General features: G+C 33.6%; 1 protein-coding gene across 1 annotated transcript; it reads right to left on the bottom strand.

The window, feature by feature from the left end:
• Positions 1-6,459: 6,459 nt before the first annotated feature.
• Positions 6,460-19,870, bottom strand: LOC118261894 (uncharacterized). Its single transcript, XM_035572917.2, has 7 exons — positions 19,703-19,870; positions 11,228-11,280; positions 9,328-10,567; positions 8,880-9,157; positions 7,776-8,184; positions 7,393-7,495; positions 6,460-6,878 (listed from the first exon to the last, which is right to left on the bottom strand). Exons 1-7 carry the CDS (start codon positions 19,730-19,732, stop codon positions 6,715-6,717), a joined length of 2,277 nt encoding a protein of 758 aa, XP_035428810.2. The 5' UTR covers positions 19,733-19,870; the 3' UTR covers positions 6,460-6,714.
• Between the last annotated feature and the right edge of the window lie 2,013 nt (positions 19,871-21,883).

Below are 21,883 nucleotides of genomic sequence, written 5' to 3'. Positions count from 1 at the left end.
AATTATACGCCTAGTATTATGAATTGATCTAACTTTTCACATATAAAAACCCATATATTACAATATTCAGTCATGTAGAAATTGTTTAGAAAATAACTTATAATTGTTACGCGATAAAAAGGTATAGAGGTAGACGTAATGAGGTTTCCTAATTTTTTAAAAGGTAAAGTAAAACATGATAAGTATTAATTACCTAGTCCTTTTTTAAGAATCACTGAGGTGTTGTATTTCGTAGATTTTTTTGTTTTCTTTATTCAAATTGGAAATAGTAAGGCAATGTTTAGCCTACGTTCGTATTATGTCAACTGAATGAGATGAGTTCTGAGCTCTCTCAGGCCAGCAACCTATGACAATATCTTTCTTAATATTCGTAGCGAATCGATTTGTAAAAGTACGAGTAGGTATATTTACTATTTTCTATTTTTACTGTCTTTTGCCATAATACGTAAAAGCAATGATTCTGTTTCTGTAAAAAAAACCTGACTGGTTTCTTGGGTCTGGTTCATTCATTCTTCGTACTTTGGTAATAAAAACATAAAATAAATAGTTGGTATATATTATTAATGTATTGAAATTATAGACCACATTATATTTGATTGATTTTTTATGGTCTATAGACACCGAAACATCAGAGGCGTTGCGGGCCTTTTGGGAGTAGTTAGGAAATTGAGAATTGGAAAGATTGGGAAGGGGCTCTGGCAACCTCACTCATCGTGAGCGAAGGGGTGTCTGAAATGACAAACTAGTCATAGACTTCTCCTTTGGTTTTCTTGCCAAATTCCTGTTTTCTACGACTAGTAGTTCTGGACATGCGTTGTTTGTTGAACTCAATCGTTAGTAACGGAAGAGATCTATGTCACAAATTTTGTTTAAAATAATCCTTCCGTTGTTTCTAGCTACAAGTGTAAGGTGAACATTGGATAATTAAAAACAAAAAAATATTTCGCGATACAAAAATTTTGTATTACAAATTGTAAATTTTTCTTAAACGAATTTTTAATGCTAAATTATTCTATTGTAGAACAATGAAACTGGGTCATGTTATGAAAAAAGCTATGACAATATCACAATAGATGGAATATTTTCTCGTAATATTCATAGAGATGGTGATCTAAATAACTTGTGTTACCAATTGTGGATGACTGCTTAGAACCAGTTCAATGTCGACTTAGGTTGTAAAACTTGACATCTAGGTGGAAAATCTAGGCTTATCTGATAAACTAACAAGCGGTTACAACATTATTCATAAGAAGGAAGTCATAAATAGGTTTTGTGCAAAAGTCCCAAGGCATTTTTAATAAACAATAGTGAGCATTGGCATTGTCTACGAATAATAACTACAGGTTTTTCTATTATTAGTGTTCAAAAATAAATATTATTGTGATTCTCTTTGACTTTTTTCAAGTTACCTAGCTAAAAGGCAATTAAGGATTCACTATTCCTATGTGTAAATTGCGTCGCGTTACGCGCACGGCCCTAAGAGCTATCAAACTACCGATGAGGCCCAGTACGCTGATTCCCTATCCGAGCGAACCTAACCATAGCTGCGAACTAACTAATGGGTTACCGGGGTTCCGGCACAAAGTAGGAGTAGAAACGGGGTGATTTTTAGTAAATAAAAGTCTGATACTCTCCGCCTCATCCAAGGCAGGAGAAGTTATTGGATGATTTCCCCTCCTCAAAAAAGTGTTCACTTGTTTAGTTAATTTACTGAAACTTTTCAGGAAGCTTTCATGCCTGGCCCTCGGTAGCTAGTTTTAGTATAGTCGAATCTTTTGGTACAAATTAGTAATATTTATAAATCTCTTCACATTATGAGTTAAGAAAATACGTTCTATTTAATGTATAGTTAGTTGAATCATTGATAAACAATACATCTTCATCACTACATTGACAGAGACTAGGAAACATTGATGTATTAAAAGATAAGTAAGCGATGACTGTCGACGAGTGATTAGATGCACAAACAAACAAACAACCGCCTTGTCTCACTCACTGTGTTGTTGCTGGCAACATACCAATTGGGTATATAAGAGTTATTGTGTGTGTAGAGGAAGTTATGGTGAAGAAAATTATGAATGTCCTTTACTAAAGTTTAATAGTATGGCCCTTTGTTTCTATAAAAGCACCCCGATTAAGTCTTTGATTGCCAATAGAAAACTGTTGAAGGCAAATCCTCCGCTAACGTCGGTCACCGGTGACCACCACGGCGTTCAATGTGTTTTAAAGAAAGTTTTTGATCGGCTTAATTGATACCATACCTTCTGGTGCTGTGGACTACGGCTCGAAAAGCAGGAGTAGGAACAGGGTGGTTTTTAGTCAGCCACAGTCTGACACTTTCTCTCGCCTCGCCCAAAGCGGGAGAAGTCATTGAATGATTTCGCCCTCAAAAATCACGAAGTAATAAACCCACTACCTAATTGGCAACCAAATATAATATTGCACAGTGCATAAAGATATGAATATTATGATGGTGGAAGGTTTTCAACACAGAAGTCTATTTACGATGTCGCTTGATAGCAAATATGACAGTCGCATTGTTTTAAATATTATTGTCGCTCATTGTTTTAATTACAAATCTACAATTAGAAAGTTTAATTTTCATTCTGCGGTTATAAAAATACCGCATACTAACCATTGTCAAGTCACCTCATACAGTTTAACAAGTCATATAATTTTGTCTCATTAACATAAAGTTTCATTTATACTAATGACATAATATTGTGTCGGCGACCCAAAACCGCTCTGACAATGCAAACGACGTGCTTCTTTCTTTGCCGAACATTGAATGGGAATTATGTAAAAACTTATTTTGTGTGGTAACAAATAATGGGAGCTGTAATAACTGTCCACGTGGAAGTTAATCCCTTTGTCAAATGGTAACACGGTTTAGGAAAATAGAATACTTTAGTAGAGAGTGTCTTTTATGTCGATATTTTTGAGGAAATTATGAGTTTTTCCACCAGAGATGTGCTATTTCGTTATGCTACGAAGATGTACGGTAATAGCTAAGCTGTGAAACGATATGACTGTTTCCACTGATACTAAGCTATGTAGCTGTGCGAGTACGATGTGCTATAAAGATGTGCCGCCACAAAGAAGCTGTGCGATGTGTCGATATTAGGAAGCCATCCATAGCACGCATCTTTCCAAATAAAAACTGCTTAGCTGAGTCCGTTTCCAACAATGCTAAGCTATGTGTACCAATGAATAGGATTGGTAGAAGCCAAACGTATTCACAGCAACGTAGCATGGCACATCTCTGGTGGAAATCACCCAAAGAATGTTACTATTTTTTAGTTTAACATAAAGCCTATACTGACTTTTGTTTACTATATTTAGTCTTGTGTTATCGTTCACAAGACAATTTAATGTGTGTTTGTTTGTTTGTATTTCTTTCACGTTTCAATGGAGCGTTCTTATAGTACAATATTTGTGTTTACAGATAGTTAAAAGGCTGATAGTAATTTAGGGTACATTCTTTCGTTGACTACACAGGTAAAGCTGCGAGCAGAAATCTAGTCTATAATGTAAAAATAAGTCGAATTTTCCTTCTCCAGAATGCGCGAACTGATTTTCACAGTTTTGCCTTAGTTGGAAAGGCCTCGGGATTCGTGAGGTTTATACAAATTTCAGGAAAAAATTAAGAGAAAAACAGGAAAACAGAAAAAGTCATTAGTGGCGAAACGGAGTTCGCCGGATTTGCTAATAATTTGTAAAACCATGGTTTAGTTAATTAAACCTTCCCAGAATCGTCCTGCCAGTCAGTATTCCCTTGAACTTCTACAGTTGACTCAGTATGTTTGGTGAGGCGAGTTTGTATTTTTATTTATTTTGCGGTCATCAACCTTGTTCCCGTAAATTTGTATGTTTTGCATTGTATGTTTCGTTAGTATGAGGTGACGTATAGGTATATGCGTCAGGATTTGTTTTACCTGAATCAATTTGGATTACTGAATACTTTTTATATACTAACATATTTATTTTTGTAAAGCTTCTGTAGGTACACTATATAAAAGGTATTGTTAGTGGCAAAACAATATATAAAAATGTATAGGGACTACGGAGAAGGATTCAATGTAACCAAGAATTGTATTGTGAATCTGATTGAAAGTGTTCACCATAGGAATCTACACTTTGGAACGAGCAAATAACTTCACTAGAGGACTGCCAGACAGAGATACATTTTTAATATTATTATATTTACTTTGTCGTCCAAAAATGCCTTTCTGGTCTATTTGAAATTAATAATTTTGCCTTTGATGTTTTTACCCTGATCACGAGACACCAATAAGTTTATCGCATGTCGATATTATTATAGAAAATTGTCTTGTACACAGCAATTCTATTAATAAATAACGAAGTAAATACATCTCAGTAGTAGTAAATTATGTAAAATGTACTATTTATAATCAATAGAGTAGGTAAAAAAGTGTATCATACTACGTATATTACATTTATGCGTACTCCACATATAGCCATATGAAAATGCAAATACTACACGTGGTATTGGTAATAGTTTGAGTAGATAAATGTCTTGTTAATTCACTTTACTACGCACTAAAATAAGTGGGTTGGGTTTTAGAATAATTTATGTGTAGCTAATGTGTAGGATTAGTTAGAAATGTGACTAACAGAACTAGTAATATCAATCTCTACATATATTGCGATGTAATTTTTTTTATTATTTTATTTTCCGTCGCAATGCAAAGAAAATACCTCCCTACCCTCCTTCCACTCCTCTCTATGCAAAGCAATCCTTGTCATAGGTGTCAGGTTCGTCCCACCATTGCCTTCTGGGCCTGCCACAACGTCTGTTCACTAAGATGTACTAATAGTATAGGAATTTATTGAATTTACACTATGAAATGTAGGAATAGGCTTACATGGGACACATTACATTATCACTGTATGCGATGCTATGTAAGGACTACCTAAATAGTTAAGTATTTTAGAGCCCCCCTCAAAAATATCCAATGACTCCTCTCACCTTGAGCAAGGCGAAAGGGAGTGTCAGGCTCTTATTGACTAACAACTACCCCGTTCCTTTTCCTGCTTTTTGAACCAGACCCATACGTACCTACATATAGTTCGTATGAATCCTGGTATAGGTACCAAAAAGTATAAAACCATGTCAACGCAGATTAGGATCGATTAGTAATTCAATTTTTAGAAATTCAATTGCATATTGTTGTTGCAGGGATTTCCTACATGAGTGTGTTAGAGTTGATTCATTCACTACTTATTCATGCATTTTATTGCTTTATGCAAATTGTTTCCTCGTGTAGATTTTCCCTTCACCTACAAAGAAAGTCCCTAATTTTGTGATGATCTTGAAGAATGGAATTTTCTTAATTTAGAGTCGAGGCAGAAAATATTTATACTCTTAGGTATTTGAAATCTCCATATCGATATACAGTGCAACCTGGATAAGTGGGAAACTTCCGCAACTGTAACACATACTGAGGTCCCAACACATTAGCACTGTATTACCTCTATTGTGGGAAACACCCTCTTTATATTGGATTCGTTCTTTTGATTTATCATCATAGTTACCTCTATTACTGAAACAGCTGGTGAATATTAAATGCTTAAAGTAACTGAGATAACATCGTTTTGTTTGTTGACTTACTAAAATATTCTTATTCATTTTTAATGTGCACATAACGCATTGTTTTATTTAAGAATCCTCTTTATTTGAAATAATCTGTAAACTCACCTCTATTAATGGAACCCTCTGTAAATGAGACAAATATCAATTTATACTTGGTTATCTGAGACCTAAATTAATGGTATATATCTATATAGGTGGTAATACTAGGTTAAAGGGAGCCACTTAATGGGGGTTCTCTGACCGTCCGATTTGGAAGTCATTGCGCGAATCCTATCTGCTGCACTAGACGCCTTGATGATGAAAACGATTAGGTATTCTAAAAGGATTAATAAATTAAAACTAATTATGAAACTTTGAATTCAATTTATTTTGTCTAAATAAATAATAAATACATTTTTGTCTTTAGAAGACACTTTATCACACTCTTTCACACAGTTTCTCACTTAATAAACGTTTAAATGCACTCATTCTGTTAAAGTATTGTTTGTATCGCATAGTTTAATCATATAGTAGGTATTCTATTTTTATTCGATTTGTAGATACTGTTTTAAGCCTGGCAGTAACTATGAATACAATTCTTCAAAGCATTTTAAAGCAAGTACGTTTATATTTTGTCACTATAGGTGTTATGAGTATTAATTAGTCTTATGTAAGTAAGATATATGAATCATTTAATAAAAAGTTTACGATAAGTCTCACTGATCTTCTAAAGTTAACCAACTCTAAGAGTGCACGCAATGGAAAGATGCGTGCCATATCTATAGCACGCATCTTTCCCTATTAAAATAACATAGCTTAGTTGAGTCCGTTTCCACCAGTGTTAAGCTAGGCACACCAATAAATACATTTAGTGGAAACCAAACACATCCACAGCAACGTAGCATAACACATTGCTGGTGGAAAAACACTCTATTTTTTGTAGAATAACAATAATAATGCATGGCTTATTCATTATCATTTATATTGAAAAGCTGAACTTATAGATTCACTGTTTTATACCGACTATCGTTCTATACGAAGACTATTGTAAATATAGCACATTGAACTGCTTACAAATAATAGGCACATCATGACTATTAGCTAGCTAACCTAAAGCGGACTCAGTTCCTCGAGTGGTTGACTTGGAAGTTGATGCCCAAAGCTGTTGGGTCTACTCCAGCTACCGCTGTGGCTACAGGCCTAGCGAGTGCTACTCCAGAAGCTGCTACCGCTGTAGCAAGAGGTCTGGAAGCTGCTAGACCGTGCTCTCCAATAACGGCAAGACCTGTAAATTAAAATATTTTACAATCACTTTTCATATTTTATATTGTAAGTCCCATGTAATAGGTGGTGAGCCTAATGCCAAATACCGGGCACATTTCCATACTCCGTGCTGAGAAATTTTCGAAAAGCCGATTAAAGCCCAGTTAACCAGGAAATCGAACCAGAGACCCCTAGCCCGGCAGTCGCACTTGCAACCATTCGGCCAACGAGGCAGTCCATATTTTTTAAATAAATTTAAATATTTTTAAATTCAAATAAAACAATCTTCGTCTGGGTTCATTAACGCGCTTGTACGAGGCTTAATATTTATTTATTCTACAGAGCACAGAATACATATAGTAAACAAGACATCCAAGTAGTGACATCTAGCGACCGATTGTGTAATTAGCAACTCTCTGTGCTAAGCTTTGATACTCGTAGCCTCTCATAGCGGTATAGTTAGTTCCTACATTTTCCGTTGGCAGCACCGTCAATTTCTGTTAAGGTATTATGGTGACAAGTTATGTTTTTCTTACCTACGGGTTTAGCTTCGGCAATGGTTCCCTTGTTAATGAAGCCATCATTATCACTAGGATCGTCATCATCTGCAGAATCAATGCCAACGCCCTCTTCAGCAACCTGAAAATTGAACGTTGTTTTAAAGTTAAATTAAGTGTCATTCGTTTATTTTTGTATGGAACCACTAAATTGGTCACATATTGTTACAGATAATGTGTTGAGATTAAAGGATACCTAATGTTTAAGATTTATTTTGTAATATACTTATTAAAATATTATCCTTTTGAAAAAATAATCATCAATCAATCAATTATTTTTTGGTATCTAACTAACTAATATCGGAAATAGTTCTATCACATTTATACAAAGTAGGTACTTTAATACATCCAAAAATACTTACATAATCATCGTCATCATCATCCCTAGACCTCACAGTCGAATTCCTCTTGAACAGCATATTGACATCATCCACTTCTTCTATCAGCTTGATAATGTTGGAAGCAGCTTCACCCAACGATGCCAATTGAGTCTTATACCTTGACTTTTCCACGTTCCCCAAGGAACCAGTCTTTCGTCCAAGGTTATGCAGTTTAAGAAGATTTGTCGAGAGCGTTCTAAGGTTTTGTAAATTCGCAGCCATTACCTTTGCAAGTAGATTCTCATCGTTATTGTTTTTGAGAATATTTTCACTGCTGATGTTTTCTTCTGAGACTATTTTCTCCCCAGTTATTCTACCCAGGTTGTCTTTTTTTATTTCTAAGTATTGCCCCTTGGCGCCGCCGTAGAATGGCACATATTGTACCGATGCGCTACAGAGGATAAAAAAAAAATTTCTTAAGTGTAATTCTATAGAATTTTATAGAAAATGTAACTATGTGTTGTATTTTCAATAGTTGTATAGCTTTACCAGATACTAACAGTACAGAACATTAAAAAAGTTCGTGGGTGTACAATAAGTCAGGATCTTGGATGAGACCTTATTTGTCTAATTCTTCGATTTGCGTGAGCGTCACCGTTATTTCATGTATCATATTTTAGGTATAATCTATTAAGGCTAGTGACCTATTGTATGATAGTTTGAATTATATTAATATGTGGCATTGAACTTTATTATTCATAATATTTATCTTTTATACTACTTATGTATTATAAATATAATAAAAGACTGAGATTTGCAATACATTTTGTTGAAACAAGAACAACTTTTATTCGAGCTTTATGTCTTTAATCAATAACAATTGTATGATTTTATTGACCTTGACCAAAACGACAGGAGATAAATAAAACAAAGTGGTTTAATTATAATTATGTAAATTTATTTCACTATCACCATTTACATAAATCTTTTTAAGGTACAATCAATTCGAAAATCAATTTTAAGTCTAAAGTCAAAATTAATTTCCGATCAGTTCAAATCGAATTCATTGTTACTACTTCTACATCTTAGTTAGTACACCATTATCGTTGGTTATTAACAAATTCATAAAGATAAAGATCTGATTGCGCGTGAGCCACGCCACCAGGACCTGCCACTGCAGTGGCTAAAGGTGCATGGAGTATAGTACCACTCTGATTCCTGGCAATCACAACTTGGGAGATGGGATTTGCCAAGGCAGTTCCTTGAGAATTCAAAGCGTGAGCGATCGGTTTTATAAATAGCATGAATGTTGTATCTTCCATGTTCAAGGGCACTTCTTGGAAATCCATGCCATTGTATATGTACTGATCTGAACTCTTCATTTCTCTGCTCCATTGTCCGTCTCGTCGCCATCCTCGTCCGTAGTATCTAATGAGTGAGAAAGAGAACAGTTAATGAGAAGGAAGACATGAAAAATGATTGGGTTAGTAGAAAATGACTATCGTTCGTTAGGATGATAATAAATAATAGGGCCAGTAGCTACAATTTTTCCTTCAGGTATTGCTTGTAATAATTGAGAAATGGAACCGTCTATTTTACTTTGTGCTTGCAGACGATGTGCTATGGCGGTGAGGTCAGCGTCGGGCGATAATGCTACAATTCGAGCTGCCGGTCCTGCTACAGCCAGTCCTCCTGGTTGAGTGTAGGCTAGACCTCCTGGGCCCACAATTGCAGTTCCTCCTCTTCCAGCAGTCGCCACTCCTCCTGGACCAGCGATAGCAACTCCGCCTCGCCTCACTTTTAATCTATTTATGAAAAATCCGGGTCCCGTTGGCTGTCGGTATCCATTTTTGTTTCCAAATAAATCTAGAAAGCCAAAGCGAACATCTCCATCATCATGATGGACAGTTTTAGTGTCTTGACCAACAGGTTCCCGCTTTGAAGGCTTAGCAGTTGTTGAAGAAGGTTTAACGCCGAAGAATTTATTTAATTTAGCTGAATCAATATCTTGTAATTGACTTCCTTGAGCAACAGTACGTTTCTTAACTGCCCTTTTTTGTCTTGATCTTAAATTGGTTATTGAGTTCGTAATAACGTCAGAAGATTTTTCCGAATCATCTTTAGTTTTAACGACATCTTCTATTGTTGCTTCATTCGATTTTTGTCTTCTACATACATCGGCATTTTGGCCATACTCAATGAAGTTGTTCCACCCTCCACCGTTCATGATACTAAGTAATGGATCTCTTATTAGAATGGGAAATAAAGGTGCAAATGGCCATTGAAATGGTGGCAATGATGGAAAAGATGGGAATGGTGATGGCGATGGTGATGGACCTTCTTTAGTTTGGATTTTTGTCGCGTACTCTGTAGGATTAATGCTGTTTCCGTACATAGTGTTCATAGACGGCATAACTAGAACAGGCATATTCATTATGTACGCGCCGGGCATAACTGCCATCTGTGCTGGATTTCCACCGTACAAAGATGTCAGCTGTCTTGAATATCTTGTGTCATCTAAATCGTCGTTACTGATTCTATTACTGTCTTGTTGTGCATGGTTAGTATGATGGTTCAACTTTCCAGAAGCAATAACTTGCTGAAGTTTTTCTAGAACTTCTTTGTCAAGGACGTATTCTCCACCTGGTTGAGGTGGAGCATTCCATTGGAACTGATGTCTTCTGATTGGTTTCTTCAAAGCGTCATTTATAGCTTTTATCTTTTCTAATATATCTTTGGTAACATCTTCGTTTTCTGTATTAGTTTCGTCGTAAGCTAGTGATCTTTCTCTTTCTGCAGCTTCGTTTGTTAATTCTTTGTTAGTTTTCGCCAATCTGAAATATACATCATATTTTTTGTATATTCGAATGCATTTCATAATATTATCTATACCATTATCCATAAGCATTATTGTTTTAGCGTGTAAATCATTAAGCGGTGTTGAAGCTTGTAATATAGTTAAAGTGGACCATACCTGAACTACTGCAGATCCCGTGTTGGTTTTCACTAATATTTTAAGCAAACTACGACTTTGTTAGTTGTGCTGTTTCTATATAAATGTGCGTTTCTACTGTTTTCACACGACCGTTAATATTTTAAACTGAACCGTACCGGGTTTAAGGATTTTTTTTCTAAATACGATAAAAATAAAATGAAACTGACATCATTGTATTTTTAAAACCAGAACTTTATCACATAAATAAATAATTCAGGAATGATACACTTGAACATATATTTCTAAATAAAACTTTGTATAATTATTTGATGCATGAAATGAATGTTGATGTTCCAAATGATTGCAATTAAAATGAATGTGATGATCATGGCAATACCAATAGTGACAATGAAATCAGTTTCAAGAAATTATTAATAATGATATATTAGTTTGTTTGTATGGGTCATAATTACAATTGTTTTTTTTTGACGTTATACCGGTTTAATTTATATCTACAGTGATTATTCTAAGAGGTTATTTTGTTTTAAATGTAACTTACTCGCTGTTTGAAGGCTTCGACGATACTTCCAGACAGGAAAGCGCAAGGAGCACCTGGAATAATAAACATTTAAATTTAATAGAAGTTATCGGAATTTTGTATAAAAGTAAAAAAATATTTATTTCAAATAGAAAGGCACTTTTGAACGTCAAAGCAAATATAATAATATTAACAATGTCTGTCTGTCGGTCAGTCCTCTAGTGAAGCTTGTGAAGTGAAGTTCCAAATTCCAAAATACGTCATAGATTATAAAACTCGAATGTCAAAACATCAGCAATGTTTTTTTAAAATCACCATCAATAAATTAGCATTAATTAGCCCTGTTTTATATCATATCCGATTAAGATACACTTTCTAGTGAAAGTTATATCTTAAACGATTCCATAATAAGGATAGAATAATCAATCGTACTACGTCATTAGCTGAATAAACATAATATTTGTCACTAGTATGGTAGCATGTCTCCAAATGAAGTTTTTCTAATCTAGACTAAAAGAAAGTGAAATGGTTTGAGATCGAGGTGAAACTCGGGCGTCCGGTGCCGCTTGAGCACCTACCGGTTTCAATGTATCTACGAACAATTGTATAGCAGAATTTTTTATGACAACACGTTTGCCTTGTAATGCTACCAAGTTTAAAGGGCGTGGAACTTTGAATAGTTCTGGTGTCTAGTCTGAGGATGGCAATGTACCAAGCGTTGATTAGGAGATAAATATCTCTACTACTATCAATGGTGATAGGGTAGATTACTAATTTAAATGTTAATGTCCGTTTTGTAGATTATGTTAAAATATAAGACACGTATTTTTTATTATCTTAATGAAACAAATACTTTTTAAGATGTAGATATTCTTTGGAAATAACGCGTGACGTCACTTCTAGGTTTTATACGCACAAACGACATATTTGCTCCCACTCCTAAACATTGACTCATTTTATCTAAGTAAGTATTGTTATTGTATATCACAAAATAAAAAAATACTTGTCTAATATTTTTTCATTACCTAGCTGACAAATTAAATAGATTTTTAACTTTCATACCCCTATTTAAATATGAAATTGCTACACTACTATTGGTCAAAAGAGTCTTGTGACTGTGCGTAATTTTATCTCCTTATTATTGCTTCCTAGGTCAAACCTAACACGAATTAAACAACAACAATAGTGAGTCACCGTTGAACATAAAACTTTACGACTCTAAACAAGACTTTACCGATACAATATTTAAATTATAACGGATAACGCATCGATGAAGGTAACTGTGTCAAATGTTGATACTGTTTTGGCGTCTGCCATGAGAAAGGCGAGGTCAAGATGAGAGCGCATAAACACAAGCATAGAGCTTGTACCAGTGTAAGGTGTTGTCAAACAAGTGACTTACAAATCAAGTCTATAATAAGCTTTGATTCTTTTTAAACTGACATGGTCACTAACACTATCATTAGAACTTGAGACGGGATATTTACCATGTTTATTTATATCTATGAGTTTCCGATATTTCGGCACTGTTGCAAGCGCCATGATTACGGATGAGCTGATAAATAAATAAATTGATAAAATAAATAAAATGGTAAATATCCCGTCTCAAGTTCTAATGATAGCTAGATATCTAAGAACTGTATTTTTGTGTTTTTTTAGATTAATATTATGCCATTTATGATAGTGTTTAGTACAATTTATTTTGTTTTATAGAACAACCAGAAATACGAAACGTTCTTAATTTTTTTTATTAGTTCCCCAGTTATGTCTTGCGTTTCTTTGTAAATTCCTAACCGCTTCTCGCTATCAATAGAACGTCACCTTATTTGAAACAACGGTCGCCTTAGAAGGCAATTACTGGGTCGCGTACATCGTTGTGTAGGTATTTGGCAGTAGTACCGTTAGCTTTACTTATTTGTACATATTGCCGATTGGCGGCTAGCTGCAAAAAATTAGACCGCTAACGTTCGATGACTATACTACCTATACAAATACATGGCTGTGTGCTTTCTTCAATGCGTGTCAGATTGACGTGTTGACGTCGTAATTACCTGTATCTTTGTGTTTGAGCATTCTGTCTGTATGTCAGCCATAATTATAAGGTACAATAAGATTGCGGTTTGGGATTATTTTTGGATTACCAATTTTATAAATGTGAGTGACCTCGAAAGCTGTTGTTGTGATGTACCTAAACAACATTAGGGTTTATTTAAAAATATATTCACATACACTTAAGTGTGGGAGAGCCATGCTTCGGCACGAATGGGCCGGCTCGACCGAAGTGACAGAACACCGACGCGAAACAAAGCTTACGTTGTGTGAATTTCCAATCCCCAATTCCCCCAATAACACTTAAATTCCTAACCCCGAAAAGGCCGGCAACGTACTATTGTTGTTCCTCTGGTATATATAGCGGCGGCGATGGCTTACTATCAGGTGATACATCTGCTCGTTTACCGGCTTATTCCATAAAAAACACTTAACCTAGAACATTTACTTACTTGTAAACCCGACATTTACTTATTTCGTACGTTTTGTATGTTGAAAAACATAACATGGTATGCTGTACTTAATTTCTATCATAGTTACTTTAGAAATTCTACTTTCATACATTTAAGGGCAGGGTCATACTGATGTAGCATACGAACAAGAGCTTATCTTTTCAACGTCACACGTTCGTCTACACGTAGCCTTATATGGGACATAGGTGAAGTTATTATCTTCACAGTTAAATCTTTTGAAAGCATCTTCCAAGAAGCGTTCAAGTTATGATACGATATGGATTCTGAGTTTTGTACTAAGTTTAATGAACCTTAACTTTGATCGTTTTCAAACGTGATGACGTGATAATAACTCTTTTAAACAGTATTCGTACCTTAACCAGGTAAAAATAGAACTTATATGAAATTATTGTAAGATAAATATAGCGAAAAAAGAAAAACCGAAAAAAGACCAGTAATACTTTGGTCGACCCACGAATCGAACCCAAGACCCCTTGTTTGGCAGTGGTACTTGCGACCACTCGGCCAAAGAGGCAGTCAACATAATTGCATTAAACAACAAACAACGATGAAAATTTCCTTTTACCATAATTAGTAAAAGAGAAAATTAACAAATATGGTTACATGTTGGTACATTTTTTATTGTTTAAAGAAGTGAAATAGAATGTCGTCATATTACTTAGAAGGCTTTGACAGACAAAAGAGGTTTTAACATAATGGTCTGAACTAATTCCGGCTACTTTAAAGGGCAGATCGGTCACGTATAAACTTGAATACCAATTTAGGAAGCTAATCTTAGATCTTGCGTGTCTATCTTAATCGTTTATCTATCTTAATTGTTTTATTGTGTGCCTAGCTTAATTTGTATAACATTTTTGAATAGATTAAATTTAAAGTCTTCATTTTTATTAAAACTACTATCATGAGACAAACTAAATTAACTAAAAATCACGGTCTACTGACGTCATTTCATGGAGAAAAGCTAAACTAAAATCGTACTAGTTTCGTGTCACAGAGGGATTCTTCATTATGAGCAGCGTGCGCAGACACTAGTAAAGAATTTCTTCATTAATTTACGTGAGTAAACCGTTATATTTTAGTTAAGTCTTAATTTATTTGTATTTGGTGTGATTAACTCACATCAACAGCCTATAAGTGGCCACTGCTGACCAAAGGCCTCTTCTTTCACGGAGACGGTTTGAGCATTAATCACCACGCTTGCTTAATACAATTCAAACGTATAATCAATAGGTTTATAAATAATCTTAAGCGAACGTGAGTACCAATACAAACAAGATCTGATTTAATGGTGCAAAAATATGTAAAACTGTATTAAAATGTAACAAACAAATAAATAAAAAATAATAAGCAGGCATCTTAAACCTCCGGGCTATCACGACATTAATATCACGAGACTCTTTCATCGTTTATTTATATGCAGTACCTATACAAATCGCGCATTTAAATGAATAAGACATTTATTTAGTCTCTTGTAATACATTATTAAAAAATGTAATACCAATTTGTTTACATATTACAGTGAGATATAAAAGTAATTCTCATTAAAAAAAGGTCGCGAGTAATTTCAAGATTCTCTTTTAAATTAAAAAAGAACATTGAAGCATTAAGGTAAAGAGTCGCGTAACAAAGGTAAGCCCTTTATTTAGGCACTAAGTAATTTGCAAAAGGTATCGTATCGTGTCTTGATAATCAAATATTAAATTAAAATGAAAAAAATATATAAGATGTTCTAAAATTATCTGCCACGGTTTTAATGAGAGGTAGTGTTGTGTTTGAAGATTACAATAGTGAAGAAATTTCGTACTCCGGACCAGTTACTTCAATTTATTAAAAAAAAGAAGTTAAATAAACGTTGCCTCTAGTCTTCATGAAGTGGTTCACAAATACGCACCATTCGTTGCTTCGTCATAAGCGACGTCATACGTAGATTTATTTGTATCAAAAATAAAATCAATAATTTATATTTAATTTACTATTTTAATCTTCAAAAACACAGTACCACCTTAATGCCGTGACAGATAATTTTAGAACACCTTATATTTATATGGACGGTTTGTAAACGTTTGTGTTTACAATAAATAAAACGAGACTTGCGTGCAAAAACATAGTTAATATTAGTTGCGGAACTGATTTGGCAATAGTGAAAGTTTTGATAAAATTCAACCAATATGCTTTTATACTTTTATAGTGATCTGAATATAAAATGCTGTTTTGTTTTTATTAAGCGTAGAAAACATTCAATATGAATAAATAAATAAAATGGTCACGGCTTTTGTGAAGTCTAAGCAATGTTTATAAGTTTTGATCAATTTTGATTGCCTGTTGAATCTTCCACACTTGTATTATGTATTGAATTTTAATACTAAATTCAATTAATGTATGTGTGTAGATTTGCACACAGTGTACTTTGATTAGTAGTCAATTCATTTATGTATTTTGTAAATAAGTACGATTCAAGTTTAATACAGACAGATAAATATTTTTTGATCTATACACAATACATAAGACTAGGTACATAACCATATGTATATCATTTAATGAATATGAAGCCGAAGCAGCGGACTGCCTAGTGGGCTGGCTTTAAGTTACCGGGCTCTGGCTCGAAAAGCAGAAGTAAGAACGGGGTGATTTTTAGTCAGTAAGAGTCTGACGCTTCATCTCATCATTCTTCTCTGCCTTTTAAAAATGGAAGTTGACGTTCAAAGGCTAGGAATAGGTAGTTAAATGATAACTAATACCTTTTCCAAAGAGTAAAAGTGACATTTAGTGACGTTTCTTTTGAAAACAAGTTGCGTCGGAGTCGAAAGTTGGAAATGATGTTTGTCAGTAAAGAGGGCAATGTCTATGCACGCGATGTAGTTTAAGTACAAGTGTGAGTCAAGTTATGATTCTGTGAGATAATACATAATATAGAAAGTGATCTTTTAACCTTTTATGTACCTATAGAGCTCCGGTAATGTTTCTTACTTTCTTACTAGTTGCCTTTTGTAAGTGCTATTCGTTACTTTTCAAATTTTGAAGGTAGCAAAGGTTTTGATTGCGTCAATGCCACATAGATGTATTTGAAACTTTGCTGGCATTACGTATTTTGCACCTCTGCCTACCTCTTCGTGGATAAAAGGCGTGACGATACAACGAAAAGAACATAATAGAAAAGGCAGAACATTTTAGCCTTTACGCTTACTAGTAAATGTGGCAATAAAATGAAAATATACCATATTCAGGTTAAAAGTACCTAACATAATGTGCACATGCTAAAAAACTTAACACTCCTTTTTTGGAGACATCACCTAAAAAGCAAAGAGGTCAAATGTTTTAAAACGCATTGTTTACAACGAATGTCGATGAACTCGACAAATACTAATTTGGCCTAAAACAAAGGCAGTTTCTGTGTAAAAGAGTTTAGGCAAGCATACAAGTTTGTTTTAGCTTTATGAGTTAAGTAAAGATGCTTTTGTCAAGTGCTTGCTTAAAAGGTTAGATATGATCAAATGAAATTGGAAAAATCACGATATATCACACTAATATTATAAATGTAATTTTTTAATTTGATCGGTTTGGATCTTTGAATGTTTGTCCAACCATCACGCCGAAACTGAAGAATTGATTTAGATGAAATTTGGTACACAGACAGGGTATGAGCTGACTTGGGTGATAGGATATTTACTTTTTATCTTACGGAAACGCGGGTGAAGCCGCTGGCACAACATAGTTTTGGTCCTTTATTCTGAGAGATTAATTTAAACTTTTATATGACAAAAAAATTTAGGAATAATTATACAAATTACCTACTAATTGATTATGGTGTAATATTGTATTAAGATCTTTGTTTCAGAGCAATATAATATCGTGTTAATTACGCTCTACGTATGTAAATATTGCATGATATTGATTTTACTTGTCCGGGAGAACACTTCAACTAGTCGTAAATTCAGGTCCTTATCGAACCTGGTTTAAAACCTACCAATTAATAGTGTTTACTAGGTACCTAGATAAAATATCAACATGTAGCCCCGACTCTCGACATTTTCAAGCGTGTGGTACAAAAATAGAAATAGTTCAAGCGACATTGACTATTAAGTGCATAAGTTGATCATGTTTTTAGTAACCCGTTTCCTTAATGACAATCTTGTAGAAACAGACTGACATGCACAATCGATTCTCTGTAATAATTTATGTCCTTATTACTTTTTGATAAGATAGTTTTTACCGTTCCTTTACTTAAGCTTTAAGTTTAAGTTCATACAGTTTTATGCAGTCTTTTGTTTGTTAGGAACAACTTTCTTTTCATTGTTTTTGTATTTCTTTTATTTTACGGTCCAATCTAGAGGTTATTAAAGTAAGGAAGATAGTTCTAATATTACTTAAACGCCATGTGGATCCCGAAACACTCTTAGTATGAGTTTTGTTCGTCATCAATCAAACAGAGCGCCGAACAAGTTCTCGTTTCGATTATTTAAACGTAAAGCAAACTCATATTAATACTCTCAGTACTGGTTTATTTCTGATTTATAGTCATTAATGAATTTTAAATTAATTTTAATCGCATTGAATTAATGAAATAAACAACAATGCAAGATTTGTTTTTAAACAAAACGTTGCCACCCTTCGTGATCTCTAATGTTCGTAGGTGCGTTCAGCAGACATACAATTTCACATACACATAATTTATGAATTTACTATAATACCATCCCTGATTGGAGGGATAATATATTCTTATGAAGACTAGTATGCCTTTCCTGATATAGCTATACAATTTTAATCTAACTACAATGAACTTGGTTTGCCTAACACTGTGGTAAAGAATTCGAAATAAACATGTGTAGGTACCAAAATTAATTATTATGCTCTAGGTATCGTTAGTTACTGCGTAGGTCCTAAAAATAACATTATTATAAAATATGTTAATCTCAGTTTGTGGGAACAAAAGCTAGTACCTATTGGTTTTAGTTTTTGTTATCTTGATAAAGGCTCTGATGACTACTAATTTTTATTTTGTATTTCAACAGTTTTGCAATACGTGGTTTTAAATGCTTGCTTTGTTCAAAAAGTCGTACTGGTATTATTATGTTAGAGATTCCTCTTTAAAATTGCAGTACCTATAAGATATAGGTACTGCAATTTTAAAGACCTATATCTACCTATATCTAGATTGATGACAGATATAAAGACCTATCCTACCTATATCTTATAGGTACTGCAATTTTAAAGAGGAAATATTTGTTGGTATGGTTTTGGCTCTGAAACTAATAAACCAATTTGAAAAGTGGTTTTACTATATATATGTATTTTTAATGATGGGCGGTATAGAACTTTTTATCCCTACATTCTTATATAACCCATAATCCGGAAGAGTAGGTACGCTTAGATCTTTATCAAGAATTGACCTATCACGTTAAAGAAGTATATTGTTTTTTAATCACTAAAGATGTAGATTAACTTTTGCGTCTGCGCACGCTGCTAATGAGGAAGAGGCGCTCTGTGACTCGAAACTAGTAGAGCTTTTCTCATTAAATTCCCGTGAGTAAACCGTTTCAGTATGTTTCACGATGGTTATTATAAAAATATTTTTATTTATTTATTGTACTTACAACTTTGATTTAATTTAGGCCTAGTTTGATTAATATCAGCTCACTGATGGTTTGGTTAGTTTATTAATGGGTAAACCGGTCAAGTGTAAGTGTGTTTTTGTTAAGAAATCAAATAGATTTACACTGGTGACGAGTGTAGATGATTTTTAAGACATTTTTCCTAATTTGATTGAATGTATGTGTATACCACACATATCATATGCAATCGTTTGTGTAGGAATGAATACTAATTCCTAAATAGTTAAGTACTTTTGATACAAGGAGCTTTATGACTAATTTTTATTATTTAAAATTCAAAATGTGTTTTAAGGAAACACAAGCGGTTTATTAACGTTAACAAAAAAAAAAAAACTTAATTTCTTAATTTTAAAATTAGAACTTACCGCAATTCCAAAAAGATAGGGCCGCGTCATCTTTCCAAATATAAAATATCGATGAAACACTGTTTCCAAATAATTGTGTATCGGTATTTAAAAATATTCGAATATGGAACACGTGCGGTCACTCGCGCTGTCCACTGGCGAGTTCGAAGCTTCAACCGAGTCGCCAGCTTTTTGCTCACTGTCGAAAACGAATTTACCACGTGCCTACATCTCGATTGTTAAATATTTATTTAAATGTTCGAGTTTGGTATTTTTGATTTTTATACGCGTTATTGGTTTTTAGGTATCATTGTTTTATGGGTATTAAGTTTTTTTTTTAATTATTTATTTTTAGATTCTAATTAGCCATACACCGATTTTATTTAACTGTTATTAAAATGCAGATTTTTTAAGGGGGGGAAAATCATCCAATGACTTCCCTCACCTTGGAAGAGGCGAGAGGGAGTGTCAAACATTTACTGACTAAAAACCACCCCGTTCCTACTCCTGCTTTTCGAGCGGGAGCCCCAGTAAACCCGGTAGGTAGTACGCAGCTCCGGAATTAAAATACATTAGATCAGTGTTTTATAATGTTTTAACCTTCAAAATTACATGTAGAAACTTTCTACAGAATAGAATATCATAGTAACGTTCATAGTAATAATGAAACTTACCTCAAAACACCTATAAACATGACCGAAATATGTCAAGAGCTTAAAGCAAGATAGTGTCACTCTCACATACGTGCAGACAACTAAGATGTTATCGATATAAATAGTTTTCGAGTTACAGTAGTAACTTCTGTTAACAGGGATGCGAATTGTGAAAGTAGATATACCAAACTACCTTTCAAACTGATTCTTATACTTATTATACAAATTAGAAGAAGCTTTACAGTAGGTTATATTCCAAATTAAGTAAAACTCATTATTTTTAAGTAAGAACAGTAAAATATAGTGTATCGGTGAAAAATTGAATAGGTATCCTTCCTTTTTTTACTTGTCTGTTTTGTAAAATCGATGTTTTGACTTTAAACGTGCGAAATGTTGGTTTAATTAATATTCATACTTCTTCCATGTCAATCAAACAGGTCTCGATCCATTTTAATTGCGTTGAAAACTTAAGTCATTATTATAAACAAGTCGTTTTTGAAAATTTATTTCTTTATTGAATTGACAGCGGTCGTATCAATCATTTTGTTGTAAAAACTAATCAGATCAATTTGACGAGTAGGTATTTTATTACGTTTAGTTGTTTGACGAAATGAATTTTTAGTAATTAGCTTTTATTATGTGGTCCAATATAACGTAACTTGTTTCAAGATTTCATGTCAAGTCAAATCAAGTCAAAATTATTTATTTCAATTAGACCAGGAAGGCACTTTTGAACGTCAAAGCAAAATTCATTATAAATGCTCTATTAATAGGAAATCAACAATATAATAAAATTAATGGAAAATTCTCAACAGTGAGTAAGGTATATGGTAAAATATCGATATCAGTACGCCACCTGCACATCACTAAATCGAGTACCGTATTACAATCACTTTTAAATTAACTATTCTTGAACTTGACCTTGAACTTTAAAGACTGACCCAAATATCAGCTTCAAGTTTTTGTTTATAATGGTAATTATTATAAATTATCAATAACTGTTTTGATCCATCATATTCGAGGAGTTCCTTCAGGTAACTATTTTTTATTAAATATAACGTACCGGTATACAAAAGAATTAATAAATTACGACCATTTTATTAAGACACACGGATTTCTTAAGAAGTCATTTTTTTAAGTTAAAGTTAAAAACAATCTTAACATACAGCGCTGAGTTCAGGTTTCAATATAAATTGGTTATATCGCCGTTGTGTTTTGACACATGAATGATACAAACCATTAATCTTGAATTTGAAATTCTTTTGTACACAAAGTAAGTAGTTGTTTTAAAATAGTAGAAATTTAGGTTTTAGAAAATAGAAATTTATGGTTACAAGCGGATGTATCATCTTTCAACATGCGCACTTATTTGTTTGGATCAAACAATTTTTGTCAAACAATAACGAACCTGATCCCATGGATCAAAACAGCAAAGTCGGTCAACCAGCTGTTGCTTTGTTGAAGTGCATGATTATTTTTGTAGTTATTTGTCAATGTACATGACGCACAACCACTTTTTTATCTTTGAACTAAATATATTTATTTTATA

Source organism: Spodoptera frugiperda, chromosome 20 (genome assembly GCF_023101765.2).
Source record: "Spodoptera frugiperda isolate SF20-4 chromosome 20, AGI-APGP_CSIRO_Sfru_2.0, whole genome shotgun sequence".
Taxonomy (NCBI): Eukaryota; Metazoa; Arthropoda; class Insecta; order Lepidoptera; family Noctuidae; genus Spodoptera; species Spodoptera frugiperda.
This window is presented reverse-complemented; position numbering and strand designations above follow the sequence as displayed.

Bases quoted from the DNA above. Each gene is read 5' to 3' on its own strand.
- LOC118261894 (XM_035572917.2), bottom strand. From the start codon at position 19,732: ATGACGCGGCCCTATCTTTTTGGAATTGCG. The intron at 8,185-8,879 runs GCAATCAGATCT...TATCCTCTGTAG, and splicing joins CCTGGTGGCGTGGCTCACGC to CGCATCGGTACAATATGTGC. The intron at 6,879-7,392 runs GTAAGAAAAACA...TTTAATTTACAG, and splicing joins TGCCGAAGCTAAACCCGTAG to GTCTTGCCGTTATTGGAGAG.